The sequence below is a fragment of the Erythrolamprus reginae genome, unplaced genomic scaffold (assembly GCF_031021105.1).
Source record: "Erythrolamprus reginae isolate rEryReg1 unplaced genomic scaffold, rEryReg1.hap1 H_17, whole genome shotgun sequence".
Taxonomy (NCBI): domain Eukaryota; kingdom Metazoa; phylum Chordata; class Lepidosauria; order Squamata; family Dipsadidae; genus Erythrolamprus; species Erythrolamprus reginae.
The window spans coordinates 458,823-485,444 of NW_027248470.1; the positions used below are offsets into that span (position 1 = coordinate 458,823).

The 26,622-nt window shown below is 42.9% G+C and overlaps 1 protein-coding gene across 1 annotated transcript in view; it reads right to left on the reverse strand.

The window, feature by feature from the left end:
* The window catches only part of LOC139155362 (plexin-B1-like), a 229,951-nt gene that overhangs the window by 27,806 nt on the left and 175,523 nt on the right, over window positions 1-26,622 (reverse strand). Inside the window, exons 23-30 of the mRNA XM_070730495.1 lie at window positions 26,329-26,477; window positions 26,098-26,198; window positions 22,010-22,227; window positions 20,676-20,854; window positions 6,238-6,304; window positions 5,390-5,536; window positions 3,492-3,669; window positions 1,726-1,829 (exon numbers count right to left, since the gene is read on the reverse strand). Coding sequence (XP_070586596.1) covers window positions 1,726-1,829; window positions 3,492-3,669; window positions 5,390-5,536; window positions 6,238-6,304; window positions 20,676-20,854; window positions 22,010-22,227; window positions 26,098-26,198; window positions 26,329-26,477 — 1,143 coding nt within the window. The remainder of the gene's footprint in view (window positions 1-1,725; window positions 1,830-3,491; window positions 3,670-5,389; window positions 5,537-6,237; window positions 6,305-20,675; window positions 20,855-22,009; window positions 22,228-26,097; window positions 26,199-26,328; window positions 26,478-26,622) is intronic.

Sequence of the window (26,622 nt, forward strand, 5' to 3'; positions counted from 1 at the left end):
TGGATTTGATTATAGTTAATTCCCCCCCCCCCCCCTGTATTAGCTAGACTTCTATGACTAGCGGAGCAAATGTAGCTCCTCTAAATGTTGAATGTTGTTTGTGTTGTTTGTCTGAAGAAAAATTCAATTTTTTTTTTTTAAAAGAGCTTTGCAAAAAAAACCACAGCTATTGTGGTATGAGTTGTAAGCAACCATTGATCTAATATAGAGTCTTATTCTGACACCGATCAATGCCAATTGTCAAAACGAGTCCCAGCGATGACATTGAAGGGGCCTTCATAAGAAAGTGATTGAATGTGTATATAGAAGGAGGAGATATACATTCCTCGGTTATAATTGTGTTGCAAATGTTGCAGTAAAGTTTATTTCCTGGTGGCCTTAAGCATCTCAGTTTAGAAACATAGAAACATAGAAGTCTGACGGCAGAAAAAGACCTCATGGTCCATCTAGTCTGCCCTTATACTATTTCCTGTATTTTATCCTAGGATGGATATATGTTTATCCCAGGCATGTTTAAATTCAGTTACTGTGGATTTACCAACCACGTCTGCTGGAAGTTTGTTCCAAGGATCTACTACTCTTTCAGTAAAATAATATTTTCTCATGTTGCTTTTGATCTTTCCCCCAACTAACTTCAGATTGTGTCCCCTTGTTCTTGTGTTCACTTTCCTATTAAAAACACTTCCCTCCTGGACCTTATTTAACCCTTGAACATATTTAAATGTTTCGATCATGTCCTCCTTTTTTCTTCTGCCCTCCAGACTATACAGATTGAGTTCATGAAGTCTTTCCTGATACGTTTTATGCTTAAGACCTTCCACCATTCTTGTGGCCCGTCTTTGGACCCGTTCAATTTTGTCAATATCTTTTTGTAGGTGAGGTCTCCAGAACTGAACACAGTACTCCAAATGTGGTCTCACCAGCACTCTATACAGCGGGATCACAATCTCCCTCTTCCAGTTTCCTGTCACTTAGCAGATCTTCCCAGTTGCCTGCTCCAGTTGTAATTTCATTTTGCGTGCCATCTGTCCTCTTGTGTGTTTGTGACCCAAGAAGACCAAAAGGCTCGTTACCATAATCTTCTTTTTTTTTGGAAGGTTTCAGGACCAGGAAACACAAAGATGCTTACTGAGAAAAGGCCAAAAGGTTGTCATATCCTGAGTTAAGCTAACCATTGCAGAAGAGGAGGGGCATATGTTGTAATCATAGATTTTTAAACACTGAAATTTGGAAATAAAATATTGCTGGAGAGTGATGTTTAAGACTAAATTATGTGCTGAATAAGATATTTATTTTTCCTCTATGGAAAGGCAGGAAGCAAAGTCCAGGCTAAGCAAGCATCCTGCAGAATCATGATAAGGAAATATATGCCTTGCACATTCCTTTGTTAATCACCAGTAAAAACACATTCCAGGAAAGGGGCAAAGATTGTAGCTTCCGTTAATTATCTATAGGGAAGCCACAAGAGAAGTTTGCTTTATATGGTGCTGGCATAATGTATGTGGCGTTCGCAATTGGTTATTCTGTACCACATGTCAGAACTGTGAATACACAATAAATAGGAGAGACCTGGATCCATTCAGGGTCGTCCTCCCATCGAGAAAACATTCTCTCTGTCATTTCATTCTGATGTGACATTCATGGCATGCTGTGCCTTCCTAGAGGGAGACCCACTGAAGGAGGGCTGCATGCCTTCAGGCATAGAAGTAGGAGACCTTCCCTCACCTTATAGTGTTGCAGTGTGTTGAGCCTCTTCCAGCTGCCCTGGATGATTGAAGTCACGTCCTCGTCAGAGAGGATGAGATGCCCAGCCAGCCCCGACCGCCATTCTGTGGTCACCCCCCCCCCAGAAGAAAAGAGAAAAGGCAAAACTAGTTAGAAAGCAGCACTTTGCAAAATTCCATGTTTGCTCATGCAGTTTGCTATTGGCTACTGCAGATTTTGATCCTCCCCACATCCTATTGGCTAATTTGGTTCCCCTGGATTGCCTCGGAAATGGATGGGAAAACTTGTTCGCAATTGCCTAGCAACCTGGACAAAGTGTTGAGGTCTGCCAGTGGCCGGCAGAGTGGGCAGCAGAGTCAGACAGCGAGAAGGCTGGGGAGGAACATAGGCCAGGCATGGAGTCTGGAGAAGGGTCGGTGGGAGGCCACCTGGCCTGTGCTGACTCCAGAGGCTGACATGAGTGAGGTAGAGCAGGGATCTCCAACCTTGGCAAATTTAAGACTTGTGGACTTCAACTCCCAGAATTCTTCAGCCATCTTTTTCTAAGGAATTCTGGGAGTTGAAGTCAACAAGTTTTAAAGTTGCCAAGGTTGGAGACCCCTGGGGTAGAGGAACAGCGGGAAGCTGTTCCCAATGCACACATGAATAGAGCTGCCAGAAGGCAAGAACAATTAACGGAGGAAAAGGGCTACTCGGGAGTAAGGCTTGGAGAGGATTGGTCCCTCCCACAGGCTATAAAAATGGAGCAAACGGATGTGCTCGTTGCAGGAAGCAACTTGGTTCACTTGATATCTCAGCATTTTGATTCTGATTCCATGTTTCTGTTTGGCCTTGCAAAGCTCCTTGCCAATTAGGTCTTTGGCAGCATGTCAAGAGGGCATAAAGGTTGATGCTTATCAGCCTTCTTCCGAAAAATTGCTGTTGGACTCATGGGCTTCTCTAAGTATGCCCATGTTACTCCAACACTCCGCAGTCTGAATTGGTTGCCGATCAGTTTCCAGTCACAATTCAAAGTGTTGGTTATGACCTATAAAGCCCTTCATGGCACCGGACCAGGATATCTGCGAGACCCCCTTCTGCCGCACGAATTCCAGCGGCCGGTTAGGTCCCACAGAGTTGGTCTTCTCCGGGTCCCGTCGACTAAACAATGTCGTCTGGCAGGACCCAGGGGAAGAGCCTTCTCTGTGGCGGCTCCGACCCTCTGGAACCAGTTCCCCCCTGAGATTAGGACTGCCCCCACCCTCCTTGCCTTTCGTAAAGTCCTTAAAACCCACCTCTGCCGCCAGGCTTGGGGGAACTGAGACATCCCCCCTTGCCTATGTAGTTTTGTGCATGATATAACTGTGTGTATGTATTTTATATATTGGGTTTTTTTCTTTTTAGACTTTTTAATGTTAAATTGTTATTTTAGATTTTAATTATTAGATTTGTTACCATGTATTGTTTTTATCACTGTTGTGAGCCGCCCCGAGTCTGCGGAGAGGGGCGGCATACAAATCTAATAAATAATAATAATAATAATAATAATTAACATTGTTTGGTATTTATTACGAGTGAGAATGAAGATAATTCACAACCTTTTAAATAAAAAGAGGTTTTTGGGGACGTTGTTTGTGCTTTATGAATGATGAAGAAGCCTAGGGCAGAACACAAAGCTGACAAGAGGTGGCGGATGATTCACTCTAGGAGATCTTGGGATGGCCTTCCACTTTGGGGTGGGTGGGTTTGTCTTACTCAAGGTGGCCCTTCCAGCGTCTTTGACTTACCCAAGTCAAGGGTGTCCGGGTCAGGTCGATGGCAGTAAGGTGTCCCTTTGTAGAGCTGGTCCAGGATCTTCTCTTTCACTTGGGTGATTGTGTCGCAGTCCAGGCCCTTCACCAACACTCCCTGGCTGCCTTCCGTTCCTACCCCTGTGTTCCCAGCTTGCGAGAGCGCTGTTAATGTCTGTGAAAACAATAAAGGAAGGCCAGCTGATGAACCGATGTGTTCCCCTTCTTCTTAGCCCCTGGCAATCGGAGCAGCGCTGATGGCCCCTTCTGTGGCCTTGGATTAGAATTGGATTAATTAATTAATTGGAGCTGCGTGTGGCTTCTCTTTAATCCTCATAGTCACCAATTTGTCTTGTGGCTTCCTTCCTTCCTTCCTTCCTTCCTTCCTTCCTTCCTTCCTTCCTTACTTACTTACTTATTTATTTTGTCCAATACACAATGAGGGTTTTAGTGGGTATATATCTATATACACATAGTAAAATACATGATGAAGGTTATAGAGGAGATACTCATAGTAAAATATATCTAAGAAAGAATAGAAAAGAAGGTATAGTAATAGAACATATCAATGGAAGAATAGAAGAAGAGATATAGGAATAGAAGAAAGGTATAGGAGAGCAATAGGACAGGGGACGGAAGGCACTCTAGTGCACTTGTACTCGCCCCTTAAAGATAAGATTCAACACGCACCCTGGATTGAGGATGATCTGTTAATGCATGAGCAGAGTAATCCTTGTTTACCAAGGTTGTGCACCCACCTAAACATTTAGATTGAGGTTAATTGTAAATAACTACTCAGCCACGCACAGATATACTAATTTGAATTAAAGTTTACTTTGAGAAATAACATATTCAGATAAACAGTCTAAACTCATACGTATAAGTCAGAATAGCAATCCAAATACAGTAGTACCTCGTGATACGAACCCCTCGTCATACGAACTTTTCGAGATACGGGGTTCGGAAAATTTTTGTCTCTTCTTACGAACTTTTTTCACCTTACGAACCCGCCGCCCAAACGCCGAACCCGGAAGTTCGGGTTCGGCGTTCAAGTTCGTAAGGCCGCCGAGAAACGCCGCCACCCGGCTGTCGCCTTTTGAAAAAGCCAGGGGGCTTCTTGGAGTTCCCCCGAACAAAAGTTTGGCGTTCGGGTTTGTGAGGCCACCGAGAAGCCCCGCCGCCCAGCTGTCACCTTGCCAGATGAGCCGCAGAGCTGTCGGCCGGTCGGGAGGCTCAAACGGAGGTGGGGAATCCCAATAGGGATTTCCATGGGCGGAGCTTTGACCTCACAGAGATGTCCTTCCTGGCTGGCCGAAACGTGGCCGGCCGAAACGGGGGTGAAGGCTCGCTTGATCCACAGAACTTGAAAAAAGACAACTTACTAAGAATGGGAAGACTAGAAACATAGAAGATTTACGGCAGAAAAAGACCTCCTAGCCCTCTAGTCTGCCCTTGTACTATTTCATGTATTTTATCTCAGGGTGGATATATGTTTATCCCAGGCATGTTTAAATTCAGTTACTGTGGATTTACCAACCACGTCTGATAGAAATTTGTTCCAAGCATCTACTACTCTTTCAGTAAAATAATATTTTCTCACATTACTTTTAATCTTTTCCCCAACTAACCTCAGATTGTGTCCCCTTGTTCTTGTGTTCATTTTCCTATTAAAAATACTTCCTTCCTGAACCTTATTTATTCATTCATTCATTCTTTCATTCATTCATTCATTCATTCATCCATTCATTATTTTATTTGACTTCTATGTCGCCCAATCCCGAAGGACTCAGGAATTAGGAACATGATGGAGGTTGGGATGAACCATCCTGGATGATTCTGAAGATGGCTAGAAGCACGGAGCGGATGGCGTGGTCCAAGACTCATTTAGCCCTTACCAGTGTGCGATATTCCAGGTCTTCTCGGAGAAGTCGATTGTCATTCAAGGTGTACTTTGCCTTCCCGGTTACCCAGTCCACAGGCCCCTTGTCTACTTGGTGCTTGATACCCTGGAAGAGCATATAGAGGGGCTCCCCAACAGAGTCCTGGTGGAGAAACAGAGAGATCCTCATCATCTATAGAACATTGAACAGTTTCCACCTTGCACTTCCGACCTTTTAGTTGTATATAAGAAATAGATCAGTGGATGACTGAAGTCCTTGGCCAGGTTCAGTGCCTAATTTTAACTTTAATCTGGCAAAGACTGGTGTGCAACGTTAGTACCGTGCAATTATAAGTTGATGGATCTTAGAAAAGGCATCGCCTGGGTCTGAAAACCAATAAAGATTCAGAAGGACATTCGACATTCGATTCATAAGATAAGCAAATATCTTTCAGTCAGCAGCTGGCCGGCTTGCAACAGTATTAAAAATATCTGGGCTCAGCCTAAGCACCAGCGTGCCAAAAACAGACACGGTATAGATTCCTATTTCACAAGTCTGACTGCTCCCAGTATGTCATCGTGTCACTAATTTTTAAAAAAACAACTTGGCTAAAATGTCTTGTTCCTGATCCAGAGCCAGCTCAGATTCTTATTCATCTGCTTTAGCAATACTTAATGCACAAGAGGACACTCGCGGATGTCTCGCTAAGCCTTCTGTACTCCTCCATCAAGGCCCTAACAGCTGAGAATGAAGCGGTCCTTGGCATTAGAGAGGAGAGGTTTATGCGGCTACCTGGCTGAGAAGTACATGATATATAGGTTGACTTGACCTTCCACGTAAGATTGAATTGATAAATGTCTCACCCTGACAAATGCGTAGAGGCAGATGGACATCCAGTTGGTCAGCAGCTTCTCAACCACGGTTTCTGTCCTGAAAGAGAAGTTGAAGTCGCTTTGGCCCCTAGGGTACGTCATCCTTCAATGCTAACAATCCTCCCAATTGGTTTAAAAGAATCCAAAATGAAGAGTATTAAAAAATTGCAACCTAACATTGACAAGGGAGGCAATATAAAGCCCTCCATGGCATCGGACCAGAATATCTCCAGGACCGCCTTCTGCCGCACGAATCCCAGTGGCTGGTTAGGTCCCACAGAGTGGGCCTTCTCCGGGTTCCGTCGACTAAGCAATGTCGTTTGGCGGGACCCAGGAGAAGAGCCTTCTCTGTGGCGGCCCCGGCCCTCTGGAACCAGCTCCCCCCAGATATCAGAGTTGCCCCCACCCTCCTTGCCTTTTGTAAGCTCCTTAAAACCCACCTCTGTCGTCAGGCATGGGGGAATTGAAATTTTCCCTTACCCCTAGGCTTATAGAATTTATACATGGTATGCTTGTATGTATGAGTGGTTCTTTAAATTGGGGTTTTTTAGATTATTTTTAATATTAGATTTGTTTACATTGTCTTTTTATTGTTGTTAGCCGCCCCAAGTCTTCGGACAGGGGCGGCCTACAAATCTAATAAATAAAAATAATAAATAAATAAATAAAATTCACTTCTCTTAAAAACAAAAACAAAAAAACCCTCTCTCGAACATAATGCAGAGAATACCTGCCTAAATTTCTTGTGAAAAGGACGCTGTCAGTTTCTTTTGGAAGGGATTCTACGGGAAGTCCCGCACTGAAAAGATCTTTACTGACTCATGGGATTAATTTTTTTTACTACCAGATCTGTGGGTGTGGCTTGGTGGGCGTGGCTTGGTGAGCGTAGCAGGGGAAGGATACTGCAAAATCCCCATTTCCTCCAATTCAGCTGGGACTCGTGAGGCAGAGAATAGATGGAGATGGGGCTAGTCAGAGGTGGTATTTACCGGTTCTCTGAACTACTCAAAATTTCTGCCACTGGTTCTCCGGAACTGGTCAGAACTTGCTGAATCCCACCTCTGCTTTACTCCATTCTCATATCAAGAAGCGATATGCCATTGTTTCTTAGTGGGCCATTGCGCTAGCTGGCAAATTGTGTTAAGGGGCACAATCTGAGGTTAGTTGGGGGAAAGATCAAAAGCAACGTGAAAAGAATATGATTTTACTTAAAGAGTAGTAGATGCTTGGAACAAAGTTCCAGCAGACGTGGTTGGTAAATCCACAGTAACTGAATTTAAACATGCCTGGGATAAACATATATCCATCCTAAGATAAAATTCAGAAAATATTATAAGGGCAGACTAGATGGACCACGAGGTCTTTTTCTGCCGTCAGTCTTCTGTTTCTAAATAGTGTGAATGGAGGAACCGTTGTACCTACCTGAACGGTCTTCTCAATGCACTGGAAGGAGAGTCCAACATGGGTATTTCTCCAATCTTATTGGTAGAGACTGAGTTAAAAATTTACATATTAATTGAGCACCGCCCCCTCTGCTCTCCCCATGAGCCAGTTTTAAAAACGAAAAACCATATAAAGAGGATAACCAATTTTTATTATAACAATTAACCACTGACTAACTGCCCACTCCGGCGTCCCTGCACCCATAAGCATACCGGGTGGGTTTGGACTCTCCTTCCAGTGCATTGGGAAGACCGTTCAGGTAGGTACAACGGTTCTTCTCCACTGCATCTGGAAGGAGAGTCCAACATGGGATATACCAGAGATTTACGGCCCATGGGAGGGAGAAGGTCTTGCCAGGGACGTTGGAGGAACACAAACTCGTTGTAAAACACATCTCCCAAAGGCCGCTTCTGCAGCAGCGAAGGAGTCCAACTTGTAATGCCGTATGAAGGTTGAAGGAGCTGCCCACGTTGCAGCCCTGCAGATGTCATCTATAGACGCCTGTGTGATCCAGGCTGCTGAAGTGGCCGCACTCCTTGTAGAGTGAGCTGTCACTCCTGCTGGTACGGGTCATTCTCAAGCCCTGTATGCCTCCGCGATACAGTCTCTGATCCAACGGCTAATCGAGGTGGATGAAATTCCAAGTCTCTTCTTCCCTTGTGAGAATGCGACGAACAGTCTCTCCGTTCACCGAAAGGATTCCGTTCGCCTCACATAAATCTTGACCGCACGGCGTACGTCTATCTTGTGCCATCTTAACTCTGATGGATGGGTACCGTGGGTGCAAAAATCAGGAAGAATCAGTTCCTGTTTCCTGTGAAAGTCTGAATTTAGGCTTCCGGTTTGGAGGAGACCGCGGCGGGATGTCTCTGGCAGGGCTCTGCCAGGCGATCCCTTCTACCCCCTCCGAAGGTCGCATTTGCGATCGGATCGGGCTCGGATGGCCCGATCCAAGAACAGGGGGCTCCCCTCTGCCCGAGGACCCATCGCCAGGACTCCGGAGGCAGCGGTTCGCCCCGCAGCTTCGGAGATGGGAGAACCGCTCCTCTTTCCTTAAGAGGACCGGCCAGCGCTTTCTCCCCTCACCCAGCGGGAAGGAGAAAAAAGTTAAGAAGTGAAAGTACAAACTACTTGATTGAAGAAGAATACAGCAGAGAAAGGACCTAAGGTAAAAAATTTCCATTGTGTTTCGTGTTTAAAAGAAGAAGATCGTGAAAACTTTAAGTGAAAGTTCTTTCTTCAGGGCGAAAGTGAAAGTTTTTCCCTGTTTGAACTCATCCGCAAATAACAGCCGGATCTAATTTTTTCACTTTTACTTTTCCATTTTGAACTCGAACTTTGGAACCTACAAAATAATTTCTTGACTTAATGGTGTAATAAAATAACTTAAATTAGATATGACTACTTAGAAAACTCTAACCGCTAAAGGAAATTACTAGTGATGATTAGAATCTGCTTCTGACAGACTGTTGAAATCATAATGTTCTGAGCTTAAATTTTGAAAGCGGAGGAACACAGCCTTGCTGCCTTTTTCCTTTCTTGTTGTTCTTTTTCACAATTCACAATTTAATAACTGTCAAATAAATGGAAGTTAGAAGAGATTGAAAACTTCTTTTTTTTGGATTACCTACTATTGGATTAACCTATTTGGATTAATTGCTGACCCTTTTTGGATTATCTGCTGACTCCTTTTGGATTATTTGCTGAGAACTTTTTTCTGCTAACATCTGTTCTGCTGCACTGAACTTAACTTGACTCCATTTTGGGATTTGTTTTTTTGTGCCTGCCTTTAATTTGGAAAATAAACTGACTTCATTTTGAATACAAGAAAGATATTGACTTGTCTTTTCCCTTGAATTTGGAACTGAAACTAAATACAACTTCATCCCTAGGGACTTGGATTTTCACCTTTACTCTCTAGTAAAATTACAGGATTTATAAGAAGAATATAAGTATATAATATTGATATTCTGTCTTTTGAATAATTATTTTTCCTTTCCTGATTTTTTCTTGAATCTCCTTCTTTCTTTATTCCTGGTGTGTTGTTATTATTAAAAGAAGCTTAGTTTGAACCATATGCATTGTTAACAAGCCTTGGGTTCCTGCTCTATTCTAATTATCTGAATTAAAATATCACCTCCTCTTCTTTTCTTTTTTCCCTTTGAACAATTTCTTTTATTCTTTTTTTTTTCTTAATAACTCTTACTTTCTCTCTCCCTTCCCTTCTCTCCTCTCAAATTTTTTCTTCTCATGATTTTTTCTCTGTTTTCTATACATACCTGATATCTTTTTTCCCTTCTTTTTATTTCTTGCTTTCCTATCACATTATTTATTTTTAACTTTTACTTCTCCCCTATTCCCAAAAGTTAATACCTGTTTCTTTTTTCTGTGGCATTGAATATTTTAATTTTCAAAAAATAGTAATAATAATAATAATATATTTTGAATTTTGTTACTAATTGAATTGGTATTGAATTGGTATACAAGGGAACTTTCTTTTTCCTTTTTCGTTTCTTCTCTAACAAAACACACTGAACAGATTTGGAATTTATAGCAATTTTTCTCCTTTTCACTATATATACATTGAAATCAACTTTAAACTTGAAATAGTGGATTCTAATTTGATAATGTCCCATACCTCAACCCTTGTCAAAACAGTAAAAAAACCAACTACACCAACTACTCTCTCTCCACAAGTTTCACCGCATTCCTCCCCCTCGCACCAGGTGTTAACCATGTCCACCAAAGATAAAGACAAAGACAAAACAATGCAGTCTAACCTTGCAATTATACATGAGACTTTAAATACTCTGAAGGACTTTATGATTAAATCACAAGAAGATGCTACTTAACAAAGAGAAGCCATAAAGGAGGAGGCAACACAACAAAGAGAAGCCATAAAGGAGGAGGCAACACAACAAAGAGAAGCCATAAAAGCCGACTTGGCAGAATTTAAAGTGGAGATGGCCCAAATGAAAGCTGACATGGGTGAGATGAAAGACCAGATAAAGCAGATCCAACAAACACTCCAAGAAAGTGATGACCGAGTTAAAAAGCTTGAAGACCAATCTGATAAAAACGAGAAAAGAATGGACTATCTTGAAGGGAGAGCTGACGAAAGATACAGAAGATATGATGAATCAATCATCCAGCTGGAGATGCAACGAGCTTCATACGGACTTCGATTTCAGAATATAAAAGAGGAAAAAGATGAAGATTTAAAAATGACTATGGCGGAAACTATTGGAGGTATACTCCAAGAGGACCCCACAGCTTTATTGAAAGAAATCGATGAAGTATACAGAATCTCGAATAGCTACATCCGTCGACACAATCTCCCAAGAGAGATACACATTAAGTTTACAAGAAAAGCGTTGCGTGATGAGATACTCCACTATTCAAGAAACTCTCAGCCTCAACAGCATGGAGTAGACATAAAGATATTAAAACAAGTTCCAAGAAGCGTCAGAGAAAGCAGAAGAGATTATCACTTCTTAACTAAAATTTTGATCAAAGAAAACATTACTTACCGTTGGCTTATTCCACAAGGACTTTCTCTGACATGGCGTTCTACAAGATACAAACTGGAAAACGTAGAACAAGCTATGTACTTTTTTGAAAACAGTGGCATCAGCCGCTTCGACCACACAAGTAAGCTACAAGTGGTCCAACTACAACCAGCTCAACAGCAATCAAGGGAAAAATCACCAACCCAGCAAGAAGATGTTTTGGGGGCTACTGCTCAAGTAATAGAGCAGGACCAAGGTGCTAGAAGAGTTCAACCTCAGCGAGAAACCAAAAAACCCATTAAATGACAACAAATAAAGACTTAAAAATCTTTTCTGTAAATGTCAATGGACTTAACGAACCAAGAAAAAGGAAGCAAATTTTTTCTAAGATTAGAAATCAAAATGTCCAGATTGCAATATTACAAGAAGTTCATATTAAAAAAGATAACCAAAAATTACTGTTGAATCCCAAAATTGGAAAAATGTATGCTGCATTAGCAGACCAAAAAAAAAGAGGTGTAGTGATGTATGTTAAGAATGCTATAAATTCCAAACAAATATATAAGGATAAAGAGGGTAGGATACTGATTGTACAAGTTGATATTGAACCTAGACCTCTAGTGGTTGTTTCTATCTATGCTCCCAATGAAGATCAAATGACATTTTATAAAAATTTACACCAAATAATAATAGACCTAGCTATCGACAATGTATTGATAATAGGTGACTTCAATGCTATCGCGAATAGACAATTAGACCATTCAGGAGGGGGAGGTAATAAAAAAAGGGGAAAAGGTAAAAAAACAAGAAGGAACTTGCTACCTAGTACTTTTCAAAAAATGAAAGCGGAATTATTACTAAGTGACATTTGGAGGGAAAGACACCCTCACAAAAGGCAATTTACCTTCTACTCCAACCCTCATAAAATTTGGACGAGAATTGATATGTTATGGGCACCAAAAACGGTTGCAGAACAAATAAGAGAGGTCGAGATAGACGTTAATACATGGGCTGATCACAACCCAATAGTGGTCTATATGACGATGAATAATAAACAGACCAACTGGCGGATGAATAGGTATATATTAAATGATAAGAAATATAAGGATTGGATTGAAAAGGAATTAAAAATATTTTTTGAAATTAATAAAACATCAGACACTACCCCACAGAACTTATGGGACACAGTTAAAGCGTATATAAGAGGCTTAACAATATCTTATGCAGCAAAACATAATAAGGAAAAGAAATTAGAGTATTTACAATTAACAAATGAACTAAAACAATTAGAATCTTTATCGCAGCAACACATTAAGAACAGAGATTTAAAGACAGAAATAAATGTAATTAAACATAAAATCAGAGTTATAGAACAAAACCAACTGACTGAAAAGATTAAAAGAGCAAAGCAACAATATTTTGAACATGCAAATAAACCCGGCAGATGGTTAGCGTATAAACTTAGAAAACAGAGTCAATCAAAATTAATCCAAAAACTAGAAGACAAAGACGGTATAATAAAATATGATACAGAAGGTAAGGCAGACATTGTCTATAATTTTTATAAAGAGTTATATACTAAAGATCATGTTATTGAAGATGAAGTTTTTAACTACTTAGAAACTTCAAATTTACCACAAATAACAGAAGACCAACAGGCCACCATGGATGGACCAATAACAATGGAGGAACTCCTAACAACAATTAAAAAACAGAAAAGCAATAAGGCCACAGGACCAGATGCCATACCTGCGGAATGGTACAAGATAGACAATGAAACAATAAGAAACCATATGTTAGAAACCTTTAATTTATGTAGACTTGAGGGAAAAATCCCCAAATCTTGGTCAGAATCACTGACAACTTTAATACATAAACAGGGTACAGAACCAGAAAAAATTAAAAACTATAGGCCTATTTCATTATTAAATGTAGACTATAAGATTTTTATTACTATTTATGCAGAGAGACTCAAAAGAGTTATAAACGGAATAATACACCAAGATCAAAATGGGTTTCTTCCAGGGAGACAAATTAAAAATAATATTAGAACTGTAATAAATATACTAAAATACTATGAACAACACTCAGACAAGATGGCATCTTTAATGTTTTTAGATGCTCAAAAGGCCTTTGACAACGTTAATTGGATATTTATAAAAATGCAATTAAATAAAATGAGATTTGGTCCAAAATTTGTTAACCTAATAGATACTATATATTCAAAACAAACAACGAATATAATACTGAATAATAGTCAATTACCAACACTTGATATAAACAAGGGAGTTCGCCAAGGATGTCCTATATCACCACTGTTATTTATCATGACTCTTGAAACTTTATTAATTAAAATAAGAGCGGACCCTAAAATAAAAGGTTTAACCATAGGAGAAGAAACCTATAAACTACAGGCCTTTGCAGATGACTTAATGTTTATAATTGAAGAACCGACCACAACAGTTCCTATCTTACTACAGACCATTGAACAATATGGAAATGTAGCAGGTTTAAAGATAAATAAAAGCAAAACACATTATTTGACCAAAAATATGAATAATACACTAGAAACTAAATTAGAAAGTATCACTGGAATAAAGATTGTAAAAAAGGTAAAATATTTAGGAATAAATTTAACAGCGAAAACAATAACATTAAAAAATGATAATTATATGAAATTACTAGCAGAAATCAAAAAAGATTTAGCAATGTGGAATAATTTGAAAATATCTTTTTTAGGAAGAATTGCAACAATTAAGATGAATATCTTACCCAAGGTTTTATTTTTTTTTCAGGTAATACCAATAAACCCAGGGGGAATCTTTTTAAAAACTTTAACAAACTTAGTTAAAAAATTTATATGGCAAGGCAAAAAAGCAAGGATAAAAATGAATTGCTTAGAAGATATTAAAGAAAGAGGAGGATTTGGCCTTCCAAATTGGAAACTATATTATCAGGCCGCCGCATTAACATGGCTTAGAGATTGGATAATCTTAGATAATAAAAGAACACTTGACCTAGAAGGACATGATTTAATGCTTGGATGGCATGCATTTTTATGGTATGATAAGGACAAAAACCATTCATATTTTAAAAGGCATACATTAAGGAAATATTTATTAGAAGTATGGAAAGACATAAAGAAAAATCATTTTTTAAGTATCCCAGAATGGCTAGCCCCTTTAGAAGCAATAACACATCCAAAGTCTATAAAGGATAAGAAAATAACTTATAGATATAAAGAATTATTAAATGATCAGATGAAGCTTAAATCTAGAATTGAACTACAAGAAGAAGGGATAATAATAGATTGGTGGCATTATGCCCAGATCCGATCTAGATATCAGAAGGATAAAACTCTTTACATTTTTAATAAAAGTAAGAATCCTTTAACTACTTTAATTACCACTAATTCAACAAAAATGATAGGGAAAATATATAAATTACTTATCGCTCATAAAAATATAGAGTTGACTCTAAAAGATACTATGATAAAATGGTGTAGAAATATTGGCAAGGAAATAGATATAGATACATGGGAGAAAGTGTGGATTAATAATTGGAAAATGACTAAGTCAGTTTCCCTAAAAGAAAATCAAATTAAAATGTTTTATAGATGGCATCTCCCACCAAATAGGATAGCAAAAATGTTTCCCAAAACATCCCCAATATGCTGGAAATGTAAGAAGGATATAGGAACTTATTATCATCAATGGTGGACATGTGGAAAAGCAAAAACATATTGGAAGATGATTGAAAAAATATTAAAAGAAATAATAAAGCAAGATATAGATAATACCCCGGAATTTTACCTACTAGGTGTCACAAATCAGATCTACAAGAAAGAAATTCTTTACTTAATTATACACATATTAACCGCGGCTAGAATAATATATGCGCAAAATTGGAAAGGGGAGGAAATCCCCAAGGAAGAAGAGGTCATAGCTAAAATATTAGATTGCGCTGAAATGGATATGATGACAAGAAGATTAAACGATCAAGAAGATACTAAATTTTATGAAACATGGAACAATGTTTACAAATGGATAGATAAGAAAAAATAAGAAATATAGATTGATCCTTAGTTGTATTAGTTTTTACCTAGGTGATAATAATATTAATATTAGTTTAAAAGGACTTTTTGATGATTATGTATAAGTATAAGCAATATACCAAGATTTTTTATGTATAATAGCTGACTTTACTTAAATTGTTTGGATTGAATGTTTGATATTATTTTACTATAGTAATCAGGATTATATTAAAGGTATTTTTTGGTAATTATGTTATACTAACCTTATTTAATATTTACATCAAAATTAAGATTTGCAAAACTTTAACTCAAACTTATTAACTCTTCTTTTTTATAACAGTTAACATATATCTAATTATGTATTCTTTTTCTACATTTGAATGTATACACATTCAAATACACCCCCACTTTATGTTTATTGTTTGTATGTTTTTGTTTGTTTTTATGAAAAATAATAAAAAAAAAAAAAAAAAAAAAAAGAAAGTCTGAATTTACCTTTGGAATAAAGGAAGGGTCTAGTCTCAGCACCACCCTGTCCAGGTTGAAGATGCAAAGGTCCGGCCTTACCGACAAGGCAGACAGTTCCGACACCCTTCGTGCCGACGTGATCGCAACTAGGAAGGCTGTTTTAATAGACAATAATCGTAGTGATATGGATCTCAAAGGTTCAAACGGTGGCTTAGATAAGGCCCTGAGTACTAGTGCGAGATCCCATGATGGAAATCTCCGAACCGGCGGGGCATGCTGGTTCGACGCTCCCCGCAGAAAATCCTTCACCCAAGGGTGGTAAGCCAAAGACCTTACGTCCTCCACTTGTATCATGGTGGAAAGGGCCGCCACTTGTCGTTTTAGTGTATTAGGTGCTAACCCACGCTAAAGTCCTGCTTGCATCCGGTCCGGGATCCTCCATGGGGGTGACACCGACAACGCCACCAGATCGGAGAACCACGGTCGACGGGGCCAATGAGGGGCTACCAGCAGCACCTCCGCTTTTTCCCGCAGGATCTTGTCCACCACTCGCTGAACCAGGTTCGTTGGTGGGAATGCATAAAGTAAGCCCGGTGGCCAGGGTGTCAACAGGGCATTGACCTTCTCCGCTCCGGGCTCTGGAAACCGTGTGTAGAACCTCGGCAGCTGAGCGTTCCGGGAGCTTGCAAAAAGGTCTATTGATGGGGACCCAAATCTGGCGACCATCTGCTGGAAGATGCTCGGCTCTAGTCTCCATTCTGACGGATCTAGGGTAGACCGGCTTAGCCAATCCGCCTGCGTGTTGCTGACTCCCGCAATGTGTTCCGCTGACAGGGACTGTAGATGACTTTCGGCCCAGTTGAAGAGATTGTCCGTCTCCTTCATGAGTCGTTGTGACCGTGTGCCCCCTTGGTGGTTCAAGTGGGCCCTGGTCGCGACATTGTCCGTGAGCACCAACACGTGCCTTCCCTGGACCAAAGGTGTAAAAGTCTGTAGAGCTAGGAATACTGCTCTCAGTTCTAAGAAGTTTATGTTGACGGGCGATAGATCCTCCGCCCTCCACAGGCCTTGAGCCATCTGGGTCCCGATGTGGGCACCCCATCCTGTAAGACTGGCGTCTGTGGTCAGGATGACCTGGTTCTGCATTTGGAATGGAGATCCGATGGCTATTGCGGTAGATGTCCACCATCTTAAGGAGTCCTTGACCTGCTGTGGTAAGTGTACTAGCCTGTGGGAGTGGCTCACCTTGGTTCTCTGAGCCGGAAGCAGGAACCATTGTAATGTCCTGATGTGATATCTGGCCCAAGGAACGATGCCAATCGCTGACACCATAGTGCCTAGTATCTTTGACAGTAGAGATAAGGGAACTGGTCCCCGGTGGATGCTGGACACCAAGCGTCGCATGTTGTTCTGTCGTTCGGCCGACAGTGCTACTGTGCCCGCCTGAGTGTCTATAACCGCACCAAGGTGTAGTAAACTGGTGGTGGGCGTGAGCTGGCTCTTTTCCACATTGATTGTAAAGCCGTGGCGTTGCAGTGTGTGGATGGTCTCGGTGAGATCTCTCCTTGCCGCTGCCTGGGACCTGGACAAGATGATGATGTCGTCCAGGTAGGCCATCAATCTGATGGATCGTGCCCGTAAGTTGGCTGTCAGCACGTCCAGGAGTTTGGTAAAGGTGCGTGGGGCCGATGAAAGGCCGAATGGCATTGCCCTGTACTGGTAATGCTTCCCTTCTGAGCAGAAGCGGAGAAACCTGCGATGTTCTGGATGTATGGGAACGTGCAGGTATGCTTCCTTGAGATCTATGGATGTTAAAAGGTCCTGCGCTCGTACGGAAGCCAGAATAGTGTGCAAGGATCTCCTTGCGCAACTGCAACTTTTTCTGAGAGTCTTTTATCCTTGGACAGTGTAAGAAGCGACTGGGAGGTGACTGAACGAACTCCAACTTGAGCCCGTGTGTTACGGTGGCTAAAGCCCATTTGTCGGAGGAGGTCGCTTGCCAGGTGGAGCTGAATCCCTGGAGTCTGCCTCCTAAGGGCTGTGAGATGGCCGAGTCACTTCGTGTTACGTTTGAATCCTCGTTGGTTGTTGCCACGGAATGGCCTTCTGGACTGTTGGTATCCCCTTGGCCTGTCCTGAAAGGAACCGTGGTCGCTCCTGTAGGGCTGTGAATTGTATTGGCCCTGAGTAAAGGAGCGCTGGTTCTGGCCGGAGTTGGCAGATGCATCCCAACGAAAGGATTGACGCCTTGAGTATGGCGTGGATCTACGGTCCTGTCGTCGGTTGGACCTGGGGAGGACCTTCCTCTTGTCCTTGTCCTCCATGAGGACTTTCTCCAACAGGTCTCCGAACAGGGTTGAGCCTTGGAAAGGACCGGATGCCAGCCGCCATTTTGATTTAAGGTCCGCCTGCCAGTTCCGTAGCCACAGAAGACGGTGAGAAGACAGCGTGGCGGCCATGCTCCTGGTGGAAAACTTGGCTGCATGTAGAGTGGCGTCTGCGGAAAATTCCGTCGCCGCCCGCAGCTTACTCAGATCCTGGCGAAGACGTCCGTCCTCCGGACCAAGGCGGGATTGCATTTCCTGAATCCACAACATCGATGCCCGGTTAATGAATGACGCTGCTGCCGCCGCTCTGAAACTCCAGCCGGACATCTGATGTGTCTTGCGCAGTAACGTTTCCGTTTTTCTCTCTTCAGGTCTCAGGCTGTCACCTGTCTCTGAAGGTACTAATGCGCTTGAGACCAGCGTCACGACAGGCTGATCGATTGGGGGAAATTCCAATAGTTTCTCTACCTCCTCGTCGAAGGTGTAGAATTTCCTCTCAAGGTTGGTAGGACCCTGGGCTGCTGCAGGATACTGCCAGGGTCTTTTGATACCTTTCACAAAAATGTCCAAGGCAGGAAAGTGGTCAGACTCGGGCTGAGGCTCTTGTAGAAGTGTGGTCGAAGTGTTGCCAGTCTCAGTGACCTCTGTTGCCTTCTCTGAACTAGGGAGGTTCATTACATGTTTGGCTTTATATAACAAAGTCCTAAAAAGCGTTGGTTTGAACAGTCCCACCATGGGCGTCTGTTCTGGCGCTGTCTCATCCTCTGAGAAGCCATATTCCGGTTCACTGTCCTCGAATTGAGCTGGCTCTTCCAACAAGGACCCCAAACCCGAGGGGGGCAGTGCCGACCATGATTCTTTTGCTTGATGAGGCTGCCTGCCATACTGCTGCGCTCCCATAGCCATGTTTTGCGAATAGGCACTGGCTATAATGTCCTGCAGATCTGGGGGCAAGTTCTGCCACGCACCCGGCTGTGATCTCAATCCAGCTGCTGTGGGGATAAAGGTGGCAGATGGTCCCTGGGAGCTCCTCCCTGAAGGCCCCGCTGACCCTGGTCTGGCCCAGGAAGTGCTGGGGGATGGCATGGCTTGAGGCATGGACAAAAACTGTCTATCTGGGGACCAGTCCCCTTCAGGGTGGACCCCCATAGGCCCAAAGGTGGCTGGGGGCGACATGGGGTCTGATCCCTGTCTCTGGGCTGGAGGTAGCCCTGCTGGAGATGATTGTAATGCAGCCTCCAGCTTTTTTTCGAGCGCTTTGATGCGCTTTTCAGCCTCTTTGATGGAAGAGGTGGAGGCAGGGGAATGGGAGGACTTGGCCTTCTCCTTCCCCTTTCCCTTGTCCTTTGGTGGCCTAGGGGATTCAGGCTTATCGCTGCCCTGACGGTCTTCCATAGTACTCACAATGCCAAATTAGCCTCCAAAACTTCTTAGATTGTCCTCCGGTAGCTGTAGCCTCACTGCGTCTGGTAAAAATGGCGTCTGTGTCCCTGCTGGGCCCGTGCCTGCGCATTGGGCTGCCTGGCCCCTTCGCGCTCTTTTGCCGTCTAGGGGGGGCTTTTTCGTGCCTAATGACGCGACGCCCAATCGGCTCACCAAATATGGCGGCGCCCGCGCCTCCCGGCGTCCGGGCTAGTCCCCAGGGTCCTCCGGCCTCTGGACCCTTCTCACTCCTCGCCTCCACGGCTCCGGGAGAGGGACAGATGTTTCCTCAGCCACTTTGACGGCCGCGGCTCTCGGCGGCGGTTCCGGCGGCTTTGGCGGCAACTGCGGCGGCCGCCGTGCTGATCAGCTGTGAGGCGCTTCCCTGCCGGCCGAGCCGGATTGCCTCCGAGCCTCCCAGTGGAGGGGCAGTCCCCTCCACCTTCGGCTCGCAGCCCTGGTATGACCTCGGAGGTCAGGGACCCCAGGCTGGCTGCTCCTCTGCGGGGTGTTCCCTCGGGGGGAATACAAGACCTCTGAGGAGGATCGTTGGGGGTGCTTCGTTTCTTCAATCTGAAAAACAAAGAAACAGATTAAACAGGTTATACATTTATTTTTCTATTTTATTCTATTTTAAACCAAATTAAAGTTCCTTAGAACAAACTCAGTATGTCTCTACTCTTAGACTGAGTTTTTAAAACTGGCTCATGGGGAGAGCAGAGGGGGCGGTGCTCAATTAATATGTAAATTTTTAACTCAGTCTCTACCAATAAGATTGGAGAAATACCCATTTGGACTCTCCTTCCAGATGCAGTGGAGAATATTGCCTTCTTGGCCACAACTAAGCTTTTTTAGTTAACTCTCCACTGAAAACTCAATACTGGACTGAGTATTTTTGTTCTGATTTAGTTCTGATGGGTTTTGGTACAGTAAGTAATTCAGACCAGATTTATTCATATGAGCCATATGAACCAAGGGAACGTCATTCAATTTGAGAAAGAAGAGAAAAGTCCTCTTGGATCCAATGTCATGTTTTACAAAGCTATACTAGATGCCTACCAAATATATATATATATATACTGTATCTGCATATCAGGAACAAGGACAATAAAACTTCCCCATTTTATTATCCTCCAACTTTATGGGTATTGGAGCAGTAGGATGGAGCCTTCCTCAATTTGTCTATCTCCCCCCCGGGGACATTGACCTTCTGACCTTGACCCTCACCTTCTCAGCATCAGCTTTGGGTTCTTGGCCACATATTGCTCTACCAAGTCATTCAAGAGAGTCTTGAGGATATCTGTGAAGTACTCAAGTTTCCCATGCAAGGAGACCGTGAGAAGTGATGCGACATAAGCCCGGTCCCGTGGAGAAAAAGTGCGCTGGATTTCCAAGGTGTGAATAAACTAGACAAAAGAAAGACGATCTAAGATGGCATTGCAATTAGGCAATTGTTTCAGTGAGGAGGAGGGACAGAATAGGCATTTTTCATTGATTGGTAGTCCATAAAAAGTTAAGACAAGCAAAAAAAAAAGTAGGAATAAATAAAGCAAAAAAAATGCTTGCTTTATTTGTTTATTGGATTTATATTATATTTATATTATTCTTGGATTTTGTTCTGCCTGGCCGGCTGGCCACCCAAACAAGGCAATTATACAAACATGCACACGCAGAAGCTTGCAAAAGGCAAAAGGTTTCTTTATGCACAAAATGGTCTGAAAGCTTCAGCGACTGCAAAAGGAATGCTGGTTTATGAATCCAAGGGTCAAGGTTAACGACTCAAGCCGGCAACAAAAGTCTCTCTGGCTTACATCAGCCAATTACTCACTTTGAATGTCAGAATTCCAAAACTGTCCAAAAGAAAAATCAAAATACAAAGCATCAAAGTCTCTGTTCCTTTAAAATCTGAATGATAAATTCCCACACCGCCTTCTGCCCTTCCCTTTTTAACCCTGCTGTAGCATCCTTGGGTACTGACAGCTGTGATTTAGAATCTCCATCTGTGTCTGTGCAGCTGCTCCTGGCGTCCCAGCATTCTACAGACCCTGACATTTAGAATGGGATCATCCATCACCCCTTCCTCGTCTGACTCAGAGGAGGCTGTGACTGGAGATCCTACACTCTCAGCAGGTCTCTCTGCCTCATCTTCCACATCAACCTTTCCATCCCCTTCACTGTCTGACTCTTCGGTAAGCTAAACACGTCTTTTTTGATCTGACGGAGCCGGCTCCTCTGAGTCAAAATCAGTGGCCAGAGGAGCTGGCTGTGAGTCAACCACAACAGATTTACATTATATTCTTACTAAGTCTTTATAGAGTGATATTAGTACCTCACTTGATTTTGATTGTATCCCTCTGTTAATGAAATTTAGGATTGCATTGGCTTTTTTGAAAACAAACAAGTTTAGTATTTGAAAGCAATCCGTAGGCCTTAAAACAAGCCTGGGAATTATTATGGAAACCCAGCCATAGCATACTGAATGCTATTCATTATGGCCTGGATCCTGGCATCGTAGAACTGTTGTGTGGTTAATTTGATTTGATTCTTTGTTTAAAACATACCTTGGTGAGAAAGAGCTTGCTGTTGAGGAGATTGGAGAGCTGTACCAGACCTTGTTCCACCGTCTGCCTCCGAGATTCAGGCACATCGAGGTCCCTTTGCAGTGGTGACTCCCGGTGGCCTGGAAAGAAGATCCGTTCTGCATAGGATTTGTAGTCCAAGAAAGGAATCCCGGTGCCAACCAAGTCACTGGTGAGATCCATCATTTCAGTCATGAGGTCTAGAAAGAGAGGGAATCACACACAAGAAGTGGGAGTGGCCTGACAAGAGAGGGCCTGTGTGTGTCATAAATGTAGAAAAACTATATTTCTGCCTTGTATCAGGGACTGAGTGAACATATCATCTTCATCTATCAGATGCACGATCCCTCGGCTGTGGCGAGGAGGGCGTTTGCTCAGGTTCGCCTGGTGCACCAGTTGTGGCCCTACTTGGACAGGGGGTCATTGCTCACAGTCTCTCATGCCCTTATCACCTTGAGGTTCGATTACTGCAATACTCTCTACATGGGGCTACCTTTGAAAAGTGTTCGGAAACTTCAGATCATGCAGAATGAGGCCGCGAGAGCTATCGTGGGGCTTCCTAGATTCGCCCACGTTTCCACAACACTCCGTGGCCTGCACTGGCTGCTGATCAGTTTCCGGTCACAATTCAAAGTGTTGGTAATGACCTTTAAAGCCCTACATGGCATTGGACCAGAATACCTCCGGAACCGCATTCTACCGCACGAATCCCAGCGGCCGATAAGGTCCCACAGAGTTGGCCTTCTCCGGGTCCCGTCGACCAAACAATGTCGTTTGGAGGGCCCCAGGGGAACAGCCTTCTCTGTGGCGGCTCCGGCCTCTGGAATTAACCCCCCCAGAGATTAGAACGGCCCCCATCCTCCTTGTCTTTCGCAAGTTACTTAAGACCCACCTATATTGCCAGGCATGGAGGAACTAAGACATCTCCCCAGGCTTATTATATTTCACGTTTGGTGTGTATGTGCTGTATGGTTTTTAATTGGTGGGGTTTTTATGTATCTCATTATTAGATTTGTCCCATTGTTATACTGTTTTTTATTACTGTTGTGAGCCGCCCCGAGTCTTCGGAGAGGGGCGGCATACAAATCTAAAAAATAAATAAATAAATAAAATAAATAAATAAAATGCCATAGCCAACTTGCTGCAGCCATCTCACTACAATTTTGTCACCACCAACTCACCGTGGGAGAACTCGCTGAGGGGACAATTCGGTGCAGGATAACTCAATGCTATTATCCACCACTCTTTTTTCAACATTATTTTCATTGACAAAAATGGAAATAATGCAGAAGGAACAGCGAGCGGTGAATAACATTTATCACACTTAATTATCCTATGTGGATTGTTCCACAGTGGGTTGGCCACAGCAAAATGGCTGTGGCGAGAGGGCCGTGCCTAGTTTGCCGTGGCAAGATGCCCTTGGTGAGCTGGCCACAGTAAGTTGTCTTACTGTCCCCATTTAAACAATGTATTAAAATGGGTGAGCAGTGTGGTCGGGCGGTAGGAAAAGCAAGTAGGATGCTTGGCTGCATAGCTAGAGGTATAACAAGCCGGAAGAGGGAGATTGTGATCCCGTTATATAGAGCACTGGTGAGACCACATTTGGAATACTGTGTTCAGTTCTGGAGACCTCACCTAGAGAAAGATATTGACAAAATTGAACGGGTCCAAAGACGGGCTACAAGAATGGTGGAAGATCTTAAGCATAAAACGTATCAGGAAAGACTTAATGAACTCAATCTGTATAGTCTGGAGGACAGAAGGAAAAGGGGGGACATGATCGAAACATTTAAATATGTTAAAGGGTTAAATAAGGTTCAGGAGGGAAGTGTTTTTAATAGGAAAGTGAACACAAGAACAAGGGGACACAATCTGAAGTTAGTTGGGGGAAAGATCAAAAGCAACATGAGAAAATATTATTTCACTGAAAGTGGAGTAGATCCTTGGAACAAACTTCCAGCAGACGTGGTTGGTAAATACACAGTAACTGAATTTAAACATGCCTGGGATAAACATATATCCATTGTAAGATAAAATACAGGAAATAGTATAAGGGCAGACTAGATGGACCATGAGGTCTTTTCCTGCCGTCAGTCTTCTATGTTTCTATGTTTCCATTAAAGGCCAGGAACTGTAGTAGGATCTATATGCTGTACTTAATAACATTTTCTTGAGAACCCCTTCATAAACTGCAAGATACCTATATTGTATACAGTGATCCCTCCATTATCGCGAGGGTTCCGTTCCAAGACCCCTCGCGATAATCGATTTTTCACGATGTAGGGTTGCGGAAGTAAAAACACCATCTGCGCATGCGCGCCCTTTTTTCATGGCCGCGCATGCGCAGATGGTGGAGTTTGCGTGGGCGGCGGGGAAGACCCAAGGAAGGTTTCTTCGGCCGCCCAGCAGCTGATCTGCTCGGTAGCGCAGCAGCAGCGAGGAGCCGAAGATCGGGGTTTCCCAGCCTCCCACGCAAAGGGGAAACCCCGATCTTCGGCTCCTCGCTGCTGCCCGCCCGCCGCTCGCCCGCCCGCCCGCCGCCCGGCGCTCGAGAGCAAGAGGGGGAGAGATAGAGAAAGAGAGAGAAGGAAAGAAAGAGATGAGAGAGGGAGGAAGAGAGTGTGAGAGAGGAAGAAGCAAGATAGAGAAAGAGAGAGAGAAAGAAAGATGAGAAAGGAAGGAAGAGAGTGACATCATCGGGTGGGAAAAATCGCGATATAGCGTTTCGCGAAGATCGAGATCGCAAAAATCGAGGGATCACTGTAATTATTTCTAAATTTCGAAGGGCACTAACTCTATCATGTTGCAATGTCCTTCCACAGCAGTTCTGGAGGGCCGATATAAAAAAATCCTTTATGGACGAGGGGCCACTGAAACTATAGTTCATATGCTGTTATATTGTTCTCTCATTCACAGACTTATAACTCCTTACCTGGTAAAATATTTGGGAAATTATCTATTATATATGCACTGCTCAAAAAAAATAAAGGGAACACTCAAATAACACATCCTAGACTTGAATGAATGAAATATTCTCATTGAATACTTTGTTCTGTACAAAGTTGAGAGTGCACAACAGCATGTGAAATTGATTGTCAGTCAGTGTTGCTTCCTAAGTGGACAGTCTGATTTCACAGAAGTTTGATTTACTTGGAGTTATATTGTGTTGTTTAAGTGCTCCCTTTATTTTTTTGACAAGGGTATATATACTGTACCTGTTGCTATCAGTTAAGGATGAGACCATTTCTTTTTAATGAAGTCAAATTCTATTTTCACATCTGTAAAATGTGGCAGATTTTGGTCACTCATTGGTGATCTCACCACTAACTCTAATGTAATACAGTGATACCTCGTCTTACAAACCCCTCATCATACAAACTTTTCGAGATACAAACCCGGGGTTTAAGATTTTTTTGCCTCTTCTTCCAAACTATTTTTCACCTTAAAAACCCAAGCTGCTGCCACTGGGATGCCCCACTTCCGGACTTCTGTTGCCAGCAAAGCACCCATTTTTGCGCTGCTGGGATTCCCCTGAGGCTCCCCTCCATGGGAAACACCACCTCTGGACTTCCATGTTTTTGTGATGCTGCAGGAGAATCCCAGCAGCGCAAAAATGGACGCTTTGCTGGCAACGGAAGTTCGGAGGTGGGGTTTCTCAGTGAGGGGAGCCTCCGTGAAATCACAGCATTACAAAAACACAGAAGTCTGGACTTCTGTTGCCAGCGAAGCACCCATTTTTGTGCTTCTGGGATTCCCTGCAACATCACAAAAACATGGAAGTCCGGAGGAGGGGAGCCTCAGGGGAATCCCAGCAGCACAAAAACGGGCGCTTCGGCTGGCAAAAGGGGTGAGTTTTGGGCTTCCACGCATTAATCGCTTTTCCATTGATTCCTATGGGAAACATTGTTTCATCTTACAAACTTTTCACATTACAAACCTCATCCCGGAACCAATTAAGTTCGTAAGACGAGGTATCACTGTATTAACTTTTGTTTTGTTCTGGTTTTTTTATTATTTAATTTTTAATTCTGATCCATGACTGTAAGAAAGGATAGAATCAGAAGTAGTACCAGTAAATTCTTTTTTGCACCGGTCCCGAACACTTGTTTCCAGATTTTCGAGCTGGATTTGAACTTTTTTGTAATCCCTCAGGGCTTGTTTGCTCTTTCGCCTATAATGGGGAAAAAAAAGAAAAGAAAACCACGCTGGTCCCTTTCTTCCCAAATCTTACGTCTCCCCTTCATTGGATAATGGAGATGTAGTTCTCGGCTTACGAGCACAATTGACCGCCTTGTTCTCACCTGTAGATGAAGACGATGATGAGTACAATCAAGGCCACAAAAGAGGTCCCCACTCCCAAGCCAACCTGGGCCTCCAGGGGGAAAGTGAGTTGACTCTCTGTGTCGTATTGCACACGGCCAAGCCAGAAGTTCTTGTTCCCCATTTGAACCTGCGTGAGGACAAACATATAAATACACCGGCCTGGGAGATACAGTACGTGTTGCATCACCTTGGACAAACATAATATTTCTGTCGGGCATAAAGCTAAGAATGGTACGTGTCAGTTCCTCCACGCTGCGTTCTTTTTGTCGCTA